Raw genomic sequence first — 21327 nt, forward strand, 5'->3', positions numbered from 1 at the left:
CTCTAAATGAAGTTTTATCTAATTTATAATCAATAAAATTATCTGTTTGTTATATTTTTGATATGACAATTAATTGCTATTTAGAGAAAAAATGAGCATCATGAGTTCATCTTTTATAATTGTAATCGAAATTTATGACATTTCTAATGCCTCTTTTTCTATTGGTTGAATTGTTTATTATACTGCCGGCTTCTTTCTTCTGATTGGTAGAGAGCTAGCAATCCATCAATCTTTCCATCGTCCTGGACTGAAACGTGTTTCAGTCAAATGTACACAAAACTGCAGAATTTCGAAATCATATGTTTCTTTAAAAGATCGAGTTTGATGAAAATTTAATAAATTTTATTGACGTTTTTTAGTTTATAAGTTACATTTTTCGTTGATTTTAAATATTTTAAAAAATAAATATGGACAAAGAATTATTAAATAACTTATCTAATGCTGTTTCCAATGGACGAACTGACATCGTTCGTTCGCTTTTGAGCATGTGTGAGAACGGTAAGCTTTCATTTTCGGTATTTGATGAAATATATGCAGATCAAGTAACAGACTTCTTTATCATTTATTACTGCATATTGTCATCAGATTTCCGTGTCTATAATTTACCGTTTTAAGATAATAAATATTTTTATTAATGCTTTTACGAGTAATTACTTATTATTAAATGCTTTATATAATGAGATAAAATTTGTTTTCACGACACTGGAATGTTAAACATTTTTGCTTTTCAATGCTTTTTTAAGCGTGTGCCGCATATGCTCGAGGTAGAAATAATAGTTTCTAGTAAGTTTTGTGTATACCCTATGGATGGAAGTTCAATATGTTTAGGAATAATTGCTGATAATTTGCTTTTGATATTTAAATACAAATCATGGTTTCACTTCTTGTTTGTATTAGGTATTTGTGTATATGAGATTGCTTAATTGCTGTAACCTTGTTATGACATAAAAAATTTTCAAAATTGATTGTAAGCTCATCTATATTTGTTCACAAATTAGAGTTATAAAAATTCTTCTCATTAATCTATTATTTTAATCTAATCCGATTACTTTTAATGAGTTGATTCTTTAAATTATAAAATGAGTCAGTTCTGAATTTTATTTAAGAAAATCTCTGAAACTCAGATTATTCTATTGATAGTGTTACACCATATTGTATATTTCTGTATTAGTAAGACATTGAGATATTGTCATATTCATAAAGATATTATTCTTTATGAATATTTGACCGTATTGTTACATATGATTTCTGGATTTCTTGTTAACTTAGAGAAAGGGAAAAAAACAACATAAAAAAAAAACAAATAAAAAACAACTCATTGCTGGGAGAGAGGACAAGAAATCATTTTTATGATTTGAAAGACAAAGGAAACTTTTCCTGTTTTTGTGTTGAAATTCTTGTTTAAGATGAAATTAAAAAAATTTTTTAAGCAATATACAAAATCAAACTAATGTGCAGTATGAATCTGAAGATTCATATTCAGTTTTTAAGTTCTAAAGAAAATATAAAAGTGTAAAATGTTTTGATTGACAAAAAGAAGAGTGTTTACAATTACTCCTAGAGATCTTGGATAACACTGCACATTTCAAACCTTTTTGTTGGATGAAAGTTCTGTTTTTTCTATTGTAAGAATATTTATGTAATTTAGTTATCTTGAAATAAGTTGAATGGAAGATTCTTTAAAATTAATTGTATTTTAGTTAAAGATTTGTAGATTGAATTTTAATTTCAATAAGGGATAGTGCCGATATTTAGCATGAATCTATTTTATCTGTTACACTATTAGATATTTTTTAAAAAAATCTGATGATTTACTTCTTAAGAAACATTGTTACTGAATTGTTTCAGTTTTTTATGCATTTTCTTTTTTCTTGTGTATTTTTCATGTATATGATTCATGTATTAATAATTAATCAAAGCTATACTGATTATATTTTATTATCACTATTATAAGATTTGAATGAAACATGATTTTTTAATTATCCATCTCGTTTGGATTTAAATTGAATATGTTTTTTTTAATTGCTCTTTTTTCAATTATAATCATTTCCATATATTTTTTCATTTGAACATTTAGATATTCGTATTTAGAAAAATGATATCAGTCATTATTTAAAGGTCTTTGTTATTTACCATTTCAAGTAACTTGATAGATGAAGCATTTATACAGTATGAAAATTATTCTTTGCATATTAGAAATTCTTTGCTTTCTGATACAATAATATTCTTATTTATCAATAAATATAATAATTTAATGAAATTTTTTTGTATTATTAATTTGATTATCTGTATTTTCTTTTGTTTTAGTATCTATTTTTATTTAAATTTTGAATGCTTAATATTGTATTAACTTGCATAAATTTAATCTAAATTTTTTTTAATGCTATTTATTAATTAATAGTCTTTAATTTAATTTTTTGTAAATATCTTTACTTTGCATTTCTCTCTCTATGTAAACATGATATCCCAAAAAGATTGAAACATGGTTTAGTTCTTTACCTATTAGAGAAAAGTAGATGATGTAAATTTTAAAGTAGTTCAGAATAAGATATGAAATAAGACTACATTAATAAAAAGTTTTCCTTTTAATTTTCCAAAAGTTAACCTTTTTCTTAATATTTATGCTACCTTTCTAGACAAATTTAGTCAATTAGAAAGCTTTAATTTTTAATGCAATAGTATTAGTATAAGAAACCACATACTCGTATCTTTAAAATTGAGTGAGTTATAATTGAAAATTGAGCATGCTGCTTTGGGACCATATACCAAAAATGGGAATAAAATTTGTCACATATTATAAAAAGATAAAATGTATGAAAATATTTACATTAAAACCCTTTTTGCCTTTTTAGGACATATTCATAGCACCATTACATACTCTTTAAAGTTCAAACTGCCATTCTTGTTTCTAAAATTTAAAATACAAAATAAATGCATGCAAGTAATTTGTCAAATTTATCATAATTTTTTAAGACGCCATTCTGACAAATTAATTCGTAGATTTTTTTCCATTTAAATGTAATTTAGCCTTTTCAAATATTTGCTAATATACATATATATATTTAAAAACTGCATAGTGAATTGCAGATGATTTCTTTTTTAATACAACTCAACCAAACTTTTCTTATACATATAAAAATAAGGGTTGAAAATCATTCAACAATGTTTAGTTTCAAATTGTTAAATTAAGAACACAGCAAAACTAGTTGTGGGTTACGATATTTTTAACAAATGATGAGCTGTTTGAATTAGCAATGCTTTATTCTACATGCACTAAAAGTCAGAAATTCTTAAGGAATTGGACTGCAATATCCAAATTTGCTTGAAATTTCATACACATTTGTTTATCTGCTGATGAGACAATTAAGAACTACCGATTTATTTAGTCTGAGACCTGGCACTTGGAGTAATTGATTGTATGCTGAAGACGAAGAAACTGACATTCTTGCACATTTTCTTCCAATCCATGGACAAGCATTTGAAAGATAAGCAAAATTATAAGACCATCTTGAGCCTCAATTGATTGAATACTTGAAATACATAATTGGCATCCATTTTGTATTCATTGATTTCAAACACTGATTCCCCCTGATTTTGATCAATACTCGATCGTTGCAGTGCAGTTGTATAATTTGTGTCTTGTTAATCCAACAAGACACAAATGTGGAATGATGAATGTTTGTTTACAGAAAATAGGGAAATAAATACACACGTGGATCATTATTGGAATAATGCAAAACCTTTTTTGTGCAAGAAATACAAATCACAAAATGAAGATACAAATCACAAAATGAAGTTTTCTGTGTCCATATGGTGCAGAATTTGGAAAGGAAAACTGATCTGCCCTGTATGAAGGTATGCTTACAATCCCAAAATATATGCAACATCTTTTTGAATGACATGGTAACAAAATCTTTGGAGAATTTGCCATTATTATTGGTAAAAAGTATGTATTTTCAATAAGATGGTGTGGCTGCACTGGTTATAAATGTGACAAACTGACTTAAAGAAAACTTTGATAAACTGTGGATCAGTTTGAAAGAATAAGCAGATATTCCCCCATCCCCCGATCTTCTTAACTAATACCACTCGATTTTTATTTTCAAGGGTCGGCTTCAAACACTAGTTTATAATGCTTGCCCCCTAAATGCATATTGATGCTAGCAACAATATTATTGGTTAAAAATTCCACAATATTTACTGAGCATAAAGCTTAATTATGTATTGGAGTAGATGAAAAAATATACTTTAAATGTTTTCCAATTATATTTCTAATATTTTCAAAATTTAGATGGGAACTTGAGAACCACATTGCCAGGTTTGCATTCATATGTCATATTTATTATAAACTACAACTGCATATAATCTATAATAAATACTTAAATGTAATTATTAATTGTTGAACAGTGTTCATGTTTTAGTATTATATGAATTTACTAATAATTTTATTGATTATAATTTTAATTGATAGTGGAAACTTGTAATAAATGTAAATATTAGTTATATGATAAGGCTTAATTGTGAGAAAATAAAACTTGTATAAGAGTGTTAATGAAATTTGCAGATTTTAATTTGTTTTGCGAGATATTTAATTATTATTATTTTATATCAACTTCAGATAAAAATTGTATGACTAGAAAGTTTTAAACTGCTTTTTACTCAAGATGGTAAATTAAAAACGTATTTAAGTTCTAAATATATATGTTCTATATTATTGTCCGCTGACATTTTTAAAGTACCAGAAATAATAATAAAAGATCTGTCTAAAATATATTTTATAAAATGTCTATCTATTCTTATGTACGATTTTTTTATTTTGTGCATCAGCTGCTAGATTGCATAAAATGAAATTGTGGGTAGCATGTGTGCTTCTGCTCACATAGGCAGACCATTGTTTATCTCTGTTTATTAAAGCTTTATTTAAGGGCATCATTTATGCCTTAAATATAGACATACTATCATGGTGCACATACGTGACACATACTATCACATTTATGATCTAAAAATTTATAATATCAATTTGTATATGGCCCCTATTTTCTCTCTGTGTGTGTGGGGGGGGACATTTAAGTAATATGTAAATTGTATATATCACTTTCTTTTTTCTGCATCATAATTCATTTGGTTTTAAAGATACAGTATGCAATTTTTTTTCTAATGATCTTGTTGGATTGATAATTTTTTTTTCTAATTAACCAAATTTATCTAGAGAGGTCATATAAAAATTAAAAAAGTGTAACTTTTTGAAAATGAATGGTAAATATTTTTTGTTAATGTTATATGTTTTGTTAATGTAATTTGTCTTATTCTGTATCCTATTTTGAACTCTTTTGCAATTTATATTGCCCTTCTATCTCTAATGGGTAAAGAATTAAACTGTGTTTCAATCTTTTTGATTTATATATATAAATATCCTAACTTATTTTCTTATTCAAAATGGACTGAAATTGATTTTTTAGTTTCTGTTAATTCATATCATTAAATGATGATTTAATTAAATGAAAGCAATACTTTATTTCTAGGTTCTGCTGTTTCAAATGGGACCAGCATATCAGCTAATCAAGTTATAAATGAAATATGTAATCCATCTGGGACTCTTTTACATTTAGCAACAAAGGTAATTTTATTCTTAATTTTATTTTATCAAATATTATTTTGTTTGAAGTTTTAAATTATAAACTACCATTTTAGTTGGATGATAATTGCTATTTATGCATAATTGGATTGAATAGTAATTATCAAGATTTACGGAGTTAAAAAAGATATAGTGCATTACATTTAATATGTTATTTGTTGATGTTTTATAGCATTTATTACATAAGCTTTTTTTTTTGTCTTTATAAGTTATTTTCTGATGGCTTAAAATCTTCTTCCCTCTGTGGTTGGATGGCTAATACAATCCAATAAGAACTCATTATCAATATTGCAACTCAAATAATCAAACTGAATGGATTATTTGTATTTACATTCATTTTCGCATTGTAAGGATTGATAATTTAGTATTTCTTGGTGACTGTATTATAATAAAGATTTCAATCGTGCATTTTAAGAATTGGCTGATCATGATTTTTTATTATTTGAGGCAATGAACTTGCATATCTTAACTTTAAATTTATTCTTTCATGACTTAGCATGAATAGTATATTTTCTAAATTTGTTATTTTATTTTGTAAGAATTTTCTGTGAAGATTTGATCTACTGAATTGTTACATGGTGCTCTACTCCATGATGATATAACTGATGGAAATAAGCTTTTTGTGTCATAAGGGAGTTAATTTACTGAGCAGTATAAATTAACTTTATCTATGCTTTCCCTTTCTCGCCACTCAAATCCAAAGATAAAATCTTTTTACTTTAATTATTAAATCTTGTAATCGTTTTCATGTGTCCTAGAGTCTGATTACCATAATTTTAATCATCTGCTGTATCTCATTAAGTTTACCAGCTTCAAAGAGTTGTTATATTAAGTCTCTTTAGAAAAATCCTGGTTTTGAATGTTCAAGTTAGATTGCTTTGCCAGTTATTTTTTTCGACAGTTTCCATTCACTAGCCAGCATTTATGCTGCATTTTCCTATAAAATACAGCATAATAAGATGGATTAGATAGTTTTAAATAGTTTCTTAGTTAATCTTAATTTAGAATTGCTTCCCAATCATTAAAGATATTCATGAAGACTTCAATGGAAAAAGTTTATTTGTATTATCTGTTATCTCAAATCTTTTAAAATAACTTAACACACCTATATTTACTTTTTGGAGCTTGACTATTAAGCTATTAACATATTCAGTACTAAAGGATAAAAACGGTACTAATTGCTGGATAAAAAATTGGCAATGGTATGGTGTACGAAATTTTGACTGTAAACATGAATAGTTATTAGTTGATATTTTTGGTTTCTGTAAGTGAAATTTATTTTTAAAAAATGTAGTTGTACATCATAGATGATTCATTGATTATAGAGAGTAGAGTGCAATTAATGTAAATTTATGGCCACTTTTTGTCAAATTGCTAGTTACTGGAAAAAAAGTGATCAGAACAACAGTTTACGCACACAGATTATCTCAGCCATTTGTTTATTGCCATATTATCTTGAATAGCCAACCAGGTTGATAGGGCTATAAAGCAAATATTAAAAAATCATTAAAAAGATTTAAGTTTGTTAAAATTGGACAGTTGATTCTTCTAAAGATGTAGTCTACTATTCTTGGTGCATCGAAATGATAACCAGTTCAGTAACTATCAGTAGGAATTGTTGCCAGAATGCATTTTTTAGTTAATAATATGTTAATATTTGAAGTATTTTGCTGGGGAAATAGTTATATTTTAATCTTCGATATCTTTAATATTAAAATTTCTGGTATATAATAAGTATTTAAATAAATCTGGGAATTATGTTAACTATTTATGACAGTTAATATTATATGTAATATGTAACTTATAATGTAATATATTATATGTAACTTATATTTAAGTAGAATACTAAAAATGTTGCTCAAGTTAGAAGAAAAGTTGAAACATTTTTTCCAAAATTGTGCTTTTTAAAATTTTTCTCTAGGCCTATTTAAGCTATTGTAACATCTGACAATTCCTCCTCATAAGTTTTTTTTTACTGTCTATATTTTCTAATTTAAATTTTTCTTCTAAGATTAATAACTAATTAGTTAAACACACACACAAAAAAAACCCTTATATTTTAACTTATATAACTTATTTGATAACATATTCTGGTGCAAACTGCGAGACATGTTTTAGATAGCTGATTTAATAATTTAAGGTATGTGCCTACCTTCGGAGACTTTTTTTAAAATATTTAAATTTTCATTAAACAAAAGATGTTTTTATTTAAACTGGGTCATAAAACTTTAAATTTAAATGTAATTTGTATGAAATTATTATTAATTTTTGAAATATTGGTAGTTTTTAGTAAAATTTTAATGAAAAATTACACTTACGGTAAACTTTCTACTGGAAATTCTAATATATATATTTAAATAATATTTATACACTAAATAAATAACACCCTTATCTATGTTATGAACTAAAAGATTTGCTAAACTCTGAATAGTTTTTGAATTATTTGAGATTTTGTGTCAAAACTCCTTTTTTTGAAAAAAATACTCATGTTTTTTTCACAAAAAAAGCAATAAAATAAAAAAAATGAAGATGGAGATTAGATTTTAGTTCATAACACAGATAAAATATATTTAAAGGAATAAAATTGCTAATAAGGATTTTTCTAAATTCAAAGTGCAATTTAATTGGAATAACTACAAGAGTCATCAAAGTGAATCTTATAGTACACATTCATAAATTTCTGTTTATGATGGAAATAACAGAAAACTCATTTAGCTTTTTTCTTTATTTTAGAAAATATTAAAAATAAAAGATCTAATATTTACATTTTGGTACCATTCATTCCTAGTGCCTTTATTTAAAATTTTAATATTTTAGTTTAGTACTTATGTCTTAGAGTAAGAAAAAATTCTTGTATCTAATTTAGTGGTAGCTAGAAAACATTAGCTCATCTAGTTATTATTACTTGCTGTTTTTTATTATTTGTTAATGTTGCAGACTGTTCATTAGTCTGCTTTATTCATGAATGATTTTAATGATTTTCCATTATAATCGTCTTTATATATGTCAAATCTTTACATTTTCTACATTTTTCATTTTGACATTAAATCTTTATGTACTAAGTTTATTATTATTATTTTTTTTAGTTGGACCATGTTGATATTGTTAGAACATTACTTTCATCAGGTGCAAATCCCAATATAGAGAATGCTCAAGGGGAAACTCCATTTGATCTAACACAATCGGAAGCAATGACTGCAGTATATGTCGATGAACTGCTAAAATGTTCTGCCAAATCTGAGTAAGTGTTATGTAAAACAAAAATGATTCTTCTTCCTCTTAATGGTGTCATGCTTTGTATTCATTTTTACAATGCAATAGCATGTATTTTTTAATTTTAGATACTTAATATAATTGTTTTGTTCATATATTGTTTTATGCATAATTATGCTTTTATTGTGATTTTAGGTTGGATCGTATTAAGCTGCTTATACTTGGTGGTGTTGATGTCAATAGTCAAGATTCTCCCGAAAGCATGAATACAGCATTACATTGGGCTGTTTGCTTTGGAAAACCAGAAGCCGTGCAATGTTTAATAGGTACTATGCTTTCTAAATATTTTTCAGACAGTTGATTATTATTTTATTTTCTCTATATATTTGTAATCATTGACGTTAAAGCAGTTTAATCAGTTCTTATAATAAAGGGAATATTACTGAAACCATTTTGATTTTTGATGGATTATTCTAAATGGAATTGTTTTAGCTTTTTGTTGGAAAAATGCAATTTTGTTCTATCTTAAACCTTTATATTATTTATGTTTCTTAAAAGCTTTTAAAATCTACGCCAATTTTTGTAAATAATTTAGTCGCAAGTAAGCATCCTCTTGCATAATTTTCATAATCACCAAGGTAATTAACTATATGAAAACTAGCAGACCCGGCCACTCGTTGCTGTGGCTAAGGTTTCTGTTATATTACATAGTAGTAAATTATTCAAGGGAAACGGTAGGAGAACACCAGTCATGGGGACCACCATGCTTTTTTACACAGATGCCATTTGTAAAAAAACATGGTGACCTCCATGATTGATTTTCTACTACCGTTGATATTGAGCAAAAATCAATACAAAAAAAATTAAATTTCTTTATTTTTTGTATTCAAGTTTGTAACAAATGAGTACATTACAAAGTTGTTAGTAAAAAACAGGTAACACGTAAACTTATAAATGAGGTAGGTAGGGCAGATAGTTTTAAATCTTTGACAATAATGTTTATTATTTTGAATTATAAATACTTTTAATTTCAATTTAATTTAGTACTAATCGGTGCACAATATTTTTGGTTAACCTGTCTTTAGCTAACACAAATAGATTTGACGGTTTTCCTACACGTGAACATGCAACATATAGTTGCCCATGAGAAAAACATGGATTTTCCAAATCTAAACCACAAATGGACATTGTTTGGCCTTGAGACTTATTTATAGACATGGCAAAAGCTAAACGAATTGGAAACTGTAACCTTTTGAAGGGTATCGTAGATTCTGATGGTATCATCGGAATACGTGGCAACAGGACCACTTCTCCTTTAAACTTTCCAGTTAAAATGGTAGCTTCAAGTACATTTCCGGTGATCTTTTTGATGACCAAACGCGTACCGTTGCATAATCGAGGTGGATTTAAATTACGCAGGAGAATAATAGGTGAACCAATCTTTAATCGAAGGTTATGTGGTGGCATTCCAGGTATATCTAGTGAATTTAAAAATTCAATTGGAAAATTTACACTATCAGTTTCATCAACAACAGTATCGATTGATTTAAAAGACATCAGATCGCCTGGTAACAACTGTTGTATTTGGAAGTTAATTTCCTCAACATCAACATTTTTGGCTGCCAAAATAGCCCGATCACTGAGCCAGTTAAGATTCAAGTAATTACTCTGTATATCCGGAAAAATACTCTGAATCAATTCATTTTTTCCCTGAAGAACAGTGCAGAAATTGTCTGGCAGTTTAATGCATTGCGTATTTGGTTGCAGTTCTATTTTACCGTTCCCAATATCTAGTAATTGTTCAGAAAATATTTGTGCTGATGGATCATTTTGCAATTGTACGCGCATGTTTATGGCCAATCGAAGTGTTTCAACACTTCGCCATAAGAATGATTGTTTTAAACATGCATTAACCTCATCCGCGAAAGTAGAGCGAGGTATAACCGGTAAGGTCTGACGGAAATCACCAGACAAAAGTAAGATAGCACCACCGAAAAGTTTATCATTGCCGTTTAAATCTTGCATAGTTCTATGCAATGCTTCGAGTGAATATTTGTGAGCCATTGTGCACTCATCCCAAATTATGATTGAACTCTTACGCAACACTGCAGCTATTCCACTATTCTTTTTTATGTTACATATTGCTTTTGGTTTATTATGAATATCCAAAGGCAGCTTTAATGTTGAATGTGCCGTTCGCCCACCATCTAGCAAAGTAGCCGCAATGCCTGACGATGCAACTGCCAATGCGATTTTCCTTTGTGACCGTATTTTGGCAAGAATCAATGATATTAAAAATGTCTTACCGGTTCCACCTGGTGCGTCCAAGAAAAAAAACCCGCCTTGCTCAGCAGCAACAGTCAGCATAATCCGATCATAAATAATTTTTTGTTCTGCTGTCAATAATGGCTCACTGTTCACGATAATTGTTGCTAAAATACCATGGTCATATTGTTTTTCTCGTTGTAAATCGGTGTTGACTAAGTCGGTGGCTGGGCGATCAGGTGATGGCATACCATAATGATTAAGTGGTAAATTTGAAATTAAAACACATAAATCCTCGATCAGCACTAACGCTTCATTATACATCTGTGGCGTATAATCAATGTTTTGGCATTGATCTGTTTGTCTAATTCGGTGCAATATGTCTTCTGTCATACAATTTTTATATCTTTCCCACAAAGTTTGTGCTTGCGATGGATAACATGTCGTCAAAATAATTGCAAACAGCTGACGAATGTTATTGGGCGTTGATGTTAACGCAGCATCAGCAAGCGTTAAGTCCCAATGGTTATCGTCTTCTAGCAAATGCAGTTCACGGCATGCATCTTGGTATGTATTGAATACTCGGCCATTAAATGTTCGCAAAAATTCAAAAGACGTTGGTCCGGGAACATTCACCAATAACAAACGTAAATAGAAGCACTCACGTTGCTTCGGATGTACCGTGTAAAGCCGCCCCAATGTCTTAGCTTTGAATATGCCTGTAATGGAAGGATGTGGTTTTGCTTGTTTTCGTGGCTCCCATTTTTTACCGGATTTGTTCCATGTGAAATAACGTGGAACATCACTATATATCAATGTCTTTGCGAATTGGCCAAAAATATCAGATTTTTTACACAATGTAAAAAATTCAGTTGATATCGTTTTTGGAGCCTCAAGCGCTCTTTGGATAACATTTTCTTCACTGAAGTATACTCGTTGACCGTTTTCAAGATGTATTGGTAGATGCTGGACAGAAGGGTCTCTTTCGTGTATGGGAAAGCTAAGAATATGCCAAATAGCTTCGTTGCTGCTAATGTATCTACCCATTTGGTATCGTGTTATTTCGTCATTTTTATTTATATTTTGTACTTCAAATATGGCCAAATCACTGCCTTTATTTACATATTTACAAATGTATTTAATTGATTTTACAGAACTGCAAAGCTCGACATTGATATGAGCCTCATAAGTTTTTGAAAGTAATGGTGAGTATGGTACCACCCACTGATTGTCAAATTCTACTTGATTTGTAAAATTTGGCAGTCGCATTGTGAATGTGTGGCCACCATTATCAGTATTTCTGCGGCGATACATTGGATAACCATCAATATCCGTGATAGTGTCATTCGTATACCGCTTTGGGAAATTTCTCTTGCATTTTCCATTTTCCATGCATGGTGACGTCATGTTGAAAGCACCGCACGGCCCGTGGATCATGTGTTTGGTAACAATATCGAACAATTTTTGATCAATTGATGGGTCTGGAATTTCGGCTGAAATTATTTGATCAATTTCTTCAGAACGGATTTTATCTTGAAGCCAAATTAAAATGTGGGCATGAGGCAAACCTCGCTTTTGCCACTCAATCGAATACAGCCAACAACGTGTGATACCAAAAACTGAATATTTAACAATAAAATCAATTAAAGATTTCAATTTTTGTTTGAACACACGTGCAGTTATATCATGACGATGAATTGTTTGTTGTCCTGGTAATAGTAAAGTTTGTATCTCTTTCCAATTCGGATTACATGTGAATGTAATGAACAAATCTGGTCGGCCGTAATGACGTACGTAAGTCATTGCATCTTGTATGTATTCCTGCATGTTCCGTGGACTGCCGATGTAGCTTGAAGGTAAAATGAAAGCATTACCGATGTCATTGGGGTTTAAATCGTACTGACAGTGTTGTCTCGCCGTGTAATTTTTATAGCTCTTTTGTCTACTGGATCACCAACCATAATAACGGCAACCTCATCAACAGTTGGAGCGTTGAATCTGCCAGCATGTTCACCTAATGGTACTTTGTCTGCTTTTATGACGATTTGATAGTTGTCATTTTGCACTCGTGGCGAAACTCTTTTAAACAATCGAATTAGTTGATTCTGATCGTCTAAAAAATTTTCCAGCGATATCACAATCCCTCTTTCCTCTGCTTGGTCAATGAAATTATACTGGCACCGAGTTGTCACGCGCTCTTCACAATTGCCCATAAAATAAATTTGAAGAAATTTTGGATCATCATCAGGCATTGGCAACAATGATCCGATTTTATGGTACACCTGGCCTTGTACTTTGAATGTAGTTTCAAAATTACGCCCATTGGATGCGAGATCGCAAATTTTAGTTGCCCCAAATGACGTCATTTGGAAGCAAGAATTAAATTTGCGTATCTTACGCAAAAATAATTTTGAATCGTCTGATTCGCCAGCAAGAAGGGATAATAAAGGTTCCGGCGGAGTGGGTAGAGGTGACAGCACAACTTTTCCTGATGCGCAGCACATGCCGGGTGTTTCATTCCGAAATTTCAATGCCTGACAATATTGACATACTTTATCCATGGCACCGATACCAATTTTTGGATGCGCAGAGTAGTTAATATCTGGTGCATATTCGAAAGCAAGACGAACAAATGATGCACGTATTAATGAGCGGCTGGTCTGCTGCCTCTGTCGCTCTTGTACTCGTGCTGCAGCTATGGTTCGTTCTCGTGCCGCTCTTGTTCTCGTAATAGTCTGTCGCAGACGTTCTTCATGCTGTTCTTGAGATTCTTGTGCACGACCCTCTGCTGTCCTGATTCTTTGAGCTGCATTTCTTGTTGTGATTTGTTCTGCCGACTTATGAGCTCTTTCAACACGTTTGCGTCGTGCCTCTCTGTTCCGCTCGTTGTTGAGGTTAGATTTTTTCGGTGGCATTCGACTGAAAATAATAATTTAAATGTTCAAATATTAAAAAACAAACAAACTGAAAAACGTGCTATTATAACACATTGAAATGAGGAGTGCAAAATAATTTTTAATAGAGGTTGAATAAAAATAATGAAAAAAAAAAAATATTTGTACAATTATTGAAAAAGTGTGAGAAGCTTTGTACTACTTTTTCATAGAATCACTTGGAGCTAACAGATAATTGTGACTGTCAAATAATGAACAAATAATTTGTTCCTTCTTAATACCTTCCTTCTTAGTATAAACCCTTTATGATGTATAATAAATCCTCTAACTTCAGTGATACAGATTCTGGCTTCCTCAGCTATATTCCACACATGAAGTTGCCATGAGATTTATTCCGTCATTGATACATTTGTCTGTTGCAATAATTCAAAATTCATTTACAAAATGAAGTCAGTTTCAGAAACATTTATTAAATAATGATAAGCATTGTAGCTGAAGTGAATGATAGCTGACATAACTTGATATGCACATGCAGTTTATTAGTAAAGAAATGAAAAACTGAAACGATTATTGTAACCATTATTTATTATCATATCTTCAATAATTTATATAAAAAAAGATTAAATTTCTTTTAGCATACAAATGAGTTAATATTTTTTTATTATCCTATTAGAGGAACTTATTCACTTACCTTTTTTACGATATCCTTAACAGAAGAAATAAAATCATTTAATTGAAACTTCAATGAAGGTAACAAATGTTATTGCCGTACAGCATTTTTCTTAGTAAACAGTCAGATAAAGAATCTGAATTCATTCAAAACGAAAAGTAATAATTATCCGTGTGCACCTCCAAGTATTTTTCCAAACTTCTTTATAATTAAAAAAAGCAGAATTTTAGAATATTATATTAATTGGTGATCCATTAAAATGTTTGAATTAATCATTTTCAAATAAAATATCTTATTTCTGAGAATTGCCACCGTGCACAGTAAAACAAAATTCAAACATAAGCTCGTGATACTTTATCCGGTTGGGAAAAAAAACTGAAGTGGTACTCATTTGGCGATGGAAAAAATGAAAAGTTTTTTTTGGCGGGAAAGTTAGTTTTTAATTAAAAATTAAAATTCTAATTAAAAATTCAAAAAAAGGGCTATCCTATCTTTTAAATTAGATCAAACTGCACACGGTGTGCAAATTTGATTAAAATCGGTTTAGTAGTTTAGGAGTCCATCGCGGACAAACAACGTGACACGTAATTTATATATATTAAGATTAATAGTAGGTAATGATCATAAAAATTATGCATTATGTTTTAAATAATATTGCATTATTTTTGGTAATATTTGATATTTTAATTGAAATTTGAGAAATACAGGAAGTTAAACAACAATTTTATCTAATAATTCTGTGCATAGTATGAAAAATGTTACATAGAGAAAAAAAATGAAGAACAAATATTATAACTAAACAAATTACAAAATAAATTAATATTTTGTATATGCAAACACATGGATGATTTTCAATTTTTTAGACATCAGTCTGCTATATATCATCTTATATACTTGTTTATAGCAGGCTCGCAAAGAGAAATAATTTTATACTGCTATCCAGCAGTTAAAGATTAAACTTTAGAGAAGTAGAATTTAAAGTCCCAGTAGGTCTTAAAACATTTAAATTAATACAGTGCCATGAGAAAACTGACAGAATTTCTAAATCTTATCAATAAGTAAAGGGTTAAGATTTATAAAAAGGAAGGGGATGAAAGAGTGAAAACTTTTATGAATCAGTTACATCAATATAAAATATATCTTCCCAAAACAGAAACATGTTTTTTTTGGTGTCACTGGTTAATATAAGGGTTTGGGGGAAAAAAGCTAGAAACTATTTCTGCTAAAGCATTCAACTCCAATTTCTTCCATACCACCCTTGCACTCCAAACTTTGCTTTAAAACCAAATTATAGCTGATTGTATATTGAGACTCTTAATTTGCCTGCATTGTAAGATGTGTATTTGATTCCTGTAAGTGGGCAGTCTAACACTGTATTATCTCATCATAGCCCAAAACTGAATTTAGTATGAGAACCTTCCATTCTTACTAAATGAAGTTGAACTGTAAGGTCATAAGGTGAGACTTTCAATGCTTTTGTGTAATCATATATGTCCAGGAATGTATTAACTGAAAAGAATTTTCAACTATTTAATTCTTTCTTATCTATTACTCTCTTGTTAGTATGCATATTTCAAACTTGAATAATTTGCCAATTATTAGATTATTTTTGTACTAAATAGGTCTATTTGCAATGCTTCTTTTTGATATTGTTGATACATATTCTGTCCCATAGTTTATGTTAATGAATTGTAATTTGTTTGGTTTTCTTTGAAAAGAGAAAACAGAAACAAAAGGTTTATATTATTTAGTTTCTGAGTTTTTTTTTAAGTACCATTATTAAATTTTTATCAGTATGCCATTTATATAAAAGTATTTGATTTGAAAATGCATGACTGTAGATAAGTTATTTAACAAATGATCATTTACTTTTCTAAAATTTCAAATTCAAAATGTTTTGGGATTGTTTAATTCTTTGATATAAGTTTGATTTAAGTTTTGATATAAGTTTGAATGAAATTCCCAAACTTCTTTTTAAATCGATTTTCCCCCCTTTGTTTAAACATTATTTTTCTCATAGTACTTAAGATTTATACTTGCTTTATCAGTAAAACTTGATGCATTTTTTTTTTTTTTTTTGTAATTATAGATTATAAAGCTCTGCCAAATGTTGTTAATGGTCAGGGTGTGACTCCATTGCACGAAGCTGTGCAACGGAAAAATATTGAAATAATAAAGCTACTCCTGGCAGCTGGAGCTGATCCATTATTTAAAGCTACTAAAGGGTATTTAATAATTTTTATGAATCTGACATTTTTATATATTTTCTCTATTATTAAATGATTGTGATCATAGGATTGATCTAATTTCACTGTAGGGCTCTAGAAATGAATGTAAGACAATGAAAGTGCTTATTAAAATAAATTTATTATATAAATTTGAAAATTATTATTATTATTTTTTTGTATTTTTGTATTCTCATCTGGAATGCATTACACCTCCTGAAAGATTTTACAATATTAATTGATTTACTAAAAAACTTTTTTTTTATTTTTTAAAATTAAGAATGTTCTTTATGTAAAAAATAGTAATATAGAATACTAATAATAAAAATAGCAATTAGGAGTAAGTACTAAATATTTTTTGAAAAACCACTTTTCTGTCATTGTGATTTTTTTAAATTTTGTTGTTGTTCTGCCTTGCTTTTCCGTGGAATTTTAACTTTGACAAAAGCTGATATAAAAGTATCATTCTGACTTGAAATATATTTTAATTTTGTAAAGATGGCTATAATAAATTTGGATGAATGAAGATTTACACTATTTCATGCAGCATATTTTAATATTTTCATTTACTAACACTTAGTGTTTTTTCTCACCCACGCAATACAGACATCTGTTGGTGGGCTTTACTGTTATTGCTTTCCCTCTATTCATGAAAAAGTTATTATTTCTAGTTGGAAATGTAAAATCATATTTAGATAAATGACCTAAACATCTACTGTTAGATGTTTTTATTATTTTGAATATTGATAAATTTATAAATTTCATGATTATATGCATTTTTTATATGTTATTTTGTCTGATTACTCTAAATGTCTTCAAGATTTTTCTTTCAAAATCAATTCTGCATTATGAAGCCACCAGAATTAATTCCTCTAGTGGATAATAAGTCTTATCAAAGTCTTGCATTGAATTATTTTTATTTGAATGCTGATTAATTTTTTTTTTTGTAAAATTGGTTACTGCATTCATAGAAATATTTAATATCCATGCATAATATATGGCACAATGATTATGTATTGAAGATTGTATATTGAAGAAAATTGAGAACACATTTTGGAAAAGTATTACTTCCGATTGAAGGCATTATTCTATGTTTGACACTGATATAGACATTTGATGTATTCTAAAAATATGAATTTCCTTATATTTATCTATTATTTTTCTAGCTCAAATAAAAACAATTTGCTTGACTAAAAACTTAGTCCAAAATTTTTGACAGATTCATAATAAGATAAGTTCAGATAAATTTTATAGTATGTTACTTTTTTCTGCCTATATTCATATGTATAGATTAATGGAAAACATTTTACATATTGAAAGATTTTATTCAGAATTTCATACAGATGTATGATTTTGGTGTAAGGCTTGTATTGCAAGTTTTGGTTATTTAGATAGATGCATTGTTTGCTATTATGCCAAAATTGTATTTCCTTTTTTGGTAAAAGATAGATGCATTATTTGTTATTATGCCAACAGTGTATTTTCTTTTTGGTAAATTCAATTCAAAGTTTGATACAAGTTTCCACTTTTTGTCTAAAGGCCACAAATCAAAATTAATTTGATTAACTTGTCTTTTTTTGGTTATCATACATATTTCCAAAAATAATTTTTGTTTTTTGAGAGGCAAAGAATATAAAAATTGATGCAAGTCTCAAGATTAAAATTGTAATGATTGAATTTTTAATATTATGTATATGCAAAATGTCTGAGATTTTACTATAGTATAGTATTTGAATTTTAATACAAATTTGGCTCATTTGTTTATTTTACAAATTGCTGAGAAAGTTTGTATATTTTTCTTATTACAAAAATATATAAAAAAATTATTTTCGAAAACCTACTGCCTTATACTGTTCGATCACAAGACATATAATGCTGATCTTCAATTTTCAGGAAATTTATGGACAAATCTCCCTTGGATATTGCTGAAGGAAATGAAGAAATTAGTCAACTTCTTTCTGAGTATTTGCCTAAAGATTCTGAATCTGAAAAAAGTAAGTTTTTGAATATGAAGCAGAATCTGCCTGAATCATTTTAAATACAAATATTCTGTTACTGAGAAGCATTTGTTGCAGTATGTAGATAGGAATGTTGTGAAAATAATGTGAATAATTTTGTGGAATTCATTAATAGTTGTTAATTCTTAACTGAGGAACTTTAGTTTGTTTATTCTTAAATGCACATTAGCTTTTTTTAAAAAAATCCTTCTTGATAGTTAATTTTGAAAATTCTTTTTTTACCAAGTATTTGAAATTCTTGAATTCATTGTTCATTCATTTATGTGATTTTTCTGTGTGTGCATATATAAAAAAATGCAAAATTTTTTGTCATTCTATGTTTCTACATCACTATCAATATTTTCAGAAATGATATATCAATGTTAATTTTAAGAAACATTGAAAAAGATCACAGATACTTATTATTAATCTTATTAAAATCAATTTTTTAGTATTGATAGTTTTTATTTTTTAAAATTTTTATGAACATTTTTTTTTTGTCAAAACCAGAAAGACATAATTTGTTTTATCATAGGAAGTATTATAAATTTGTATTACAAAGACATTGCAAATACTGAAATAAACATTAAAATTTAAAGAATATGCATTTAAAATTTAAAAAAAAAAATTCAATAAAAATATTTTATTATAAAACAGAAAACATCCTATGCTTAGAAAATACCCAAATTTATGTATACATAGATGTACAAAGGTGCTTAATCTTTTTGGTTAAGGTATTTAAAAGTACCAGAAGATTCAAAAGTCTGTTAACATTTGAAATATAACAGAATGTATAAATATATAAATTTGGTATAGGATGTTTTCTGTTTTATAGTAATGCATAGTTTTTATTGATTTGAAATGTGATGTTGAAATGTTTTTATTGATTTTTGAAATGTGAGTGACTTTTGAATCACCCATCATTTTATTTTTACAGCAATATCTCACTATGCACTCGCTATATTAAAAAACACAGAGTAAAGTTTCTAGCTCAATGTATAAAATATTAATGCTATAATGTAAAATTTTCTTAATGATAGAATTTATGTACATAGGTGGTGAAGACTCGCAGTCTGAGCAATTATCCAAGGATAATGTGGAAAATTTAAGTGCTTCCCTCCAATCATTAAATTCAATTTCAGAATCTTCTGCAAAGCATCAATCTAAATATACTCCACTCTCTGTAAGTCTCATTTGAATGCTTTTTGGGAAAGTTTTTGAAATATTCATTTTCTGTTCTTTTCCTAGCTAATATTGCTTTGAAGAGATGCTAAAATATATATTGTTCAAGTAATCTTTTATTTTTTAAAATTAACAATTAAAATCTTGCAATGAAAATAAATCTGAATAGATTGTGCAGTATAACTTCTATTTATTCTTTCATATATTCGTATAATTTGCAGGGTTTAATTTGAATTATTTATTTGTTTTCAAAATTTGTAATAAGTATTTGTTGACAAAATAAGCATGAATCTTTTGTATTAATTTTATGCCTGTTTCAATTTATTTTATATTAGATGTTCAATTGAAGATAAATAATTTTTTCTTTTATTTTGTAAAAGACAGTACATGTTCCACCGTTTCTTCTAACACCTTTGCCGCTGATAACTGACAGTAAGTTACATTTACTGTGGCCACAGCCACGAAAAATAGTTCAAATTGGATCATCATTTTTCAAACTACAACCAAAGTATACCGTTGAAATCATACATAATGTTTCTGATGGTAAGTATACTGATTTTTTTACCAAACAAAATATTTACTGTGTGTTTCTTGATTATATTTTTAAATTTCTGTATTTACTGAAATATTTTGAGTGTATTAATTATGAGATTATGTATTTACTAATTCCAATTGTCAGTCATATCCCGAATTAGACATTTTATTGTGCATGTTTATTTTTATGATCCCCGGGTGTACTTTTTAAATTATCGATTTACTCCAAAATTGCCAAGATAATGGATTTACATGGCACATAGTTATTAAGATAGTTGAGTTTCAGGTTTACTTGGTGATTTTGAGATTACACCAAAATTGCCAAGTTCTATTATGCATAAGATTGGCAATGGTTTGCATTTTTTGCCACTTTATCATGGTGGCTTTGAAAATAGGCAAGTAATTTTATATTCTAAATTAGAGATTGAATTCTATATAAATCTATGAAGATTAATTACCCAGTTTTATTTTTTCCTTCTTTCCCTTGATATTATGCTGTTGTATCAATTTTTTGGCAAATTTCTGGTTTATTTTAAAATACAAAGGTGTAGTAGTTTATAATTTATTTTCCTGTATGTAAATAGTAGTTTGGCTTAACGGTCATGTTAATCATGATATTATTTTTGATACATGCATACTTAATTACTGTCTGCATACATCATTTTCAGCTTTATTATCTGAGTTGATGGTGATTTTCTTTTACCTATTTGAT

The 21327-nt window shown here is 28.4% G+C and overlaps 1 protein-coding gene across 1 annotated transcript in view; it reads left to right on the forward strand.

The window, feature by feature from the left end:
* The first annotated feature begins 248 nt into the window (after nucleotides 1-248).
* The window catches only part of LOC129975135 (uncharacterized), a 42188-nt gene continuing 21109 nt past the window's right edge, over nucleotides 249-21327 (forward strand). Inside the window, exons 1-8 of the mRNA XM_056088086.1 lie at nucleotides 249-498; nucleotides 5523-5617; nucleotides 8722-8876; nucleotides 9044-9174; nucleotides 16767-16902; nucleotides 18796-18896; nucleotides 19955-20082; nucleotides 20462-20624. Of these exons, the coding sequence (XP_055944061.1) occupies nucleotides 408-498; nucleotides 5523-5617; nucleotides 8722-8876; nucleotides 9044-9174; nucleotides 16767-16902; nucleotides 18796-18896; nucleotides 19955-20082; nucleotides 20462-20624 (1000 nt within the window). The 5' untranslated portion in view covers nucleotides 249-407. The remainder of the gene's footprint in view (nucleotides 499-5522; nucleotides 5618-8721; nucleotides 8877-9043; nucleotides 9175-16766; nucleotides 16903-18795; nucleotides 18897-19954; nucleotides 20083-20461; nucleotides 20625-21327) is intronic.

Source organism: Argiope bruennichi, chromosome 7, assembly GCF_947563725.1.
Source record: "Argiope bruennichi chromosome 7, qqArgBrue1.1, whole genome shotgun sequence".
Classification (NCBI taxonomy): Eukaryota; Metazoa; Arthropoda; class Arachnida; order Araneae; family Araneidae; genus Argiope; species Argiope bruennichi.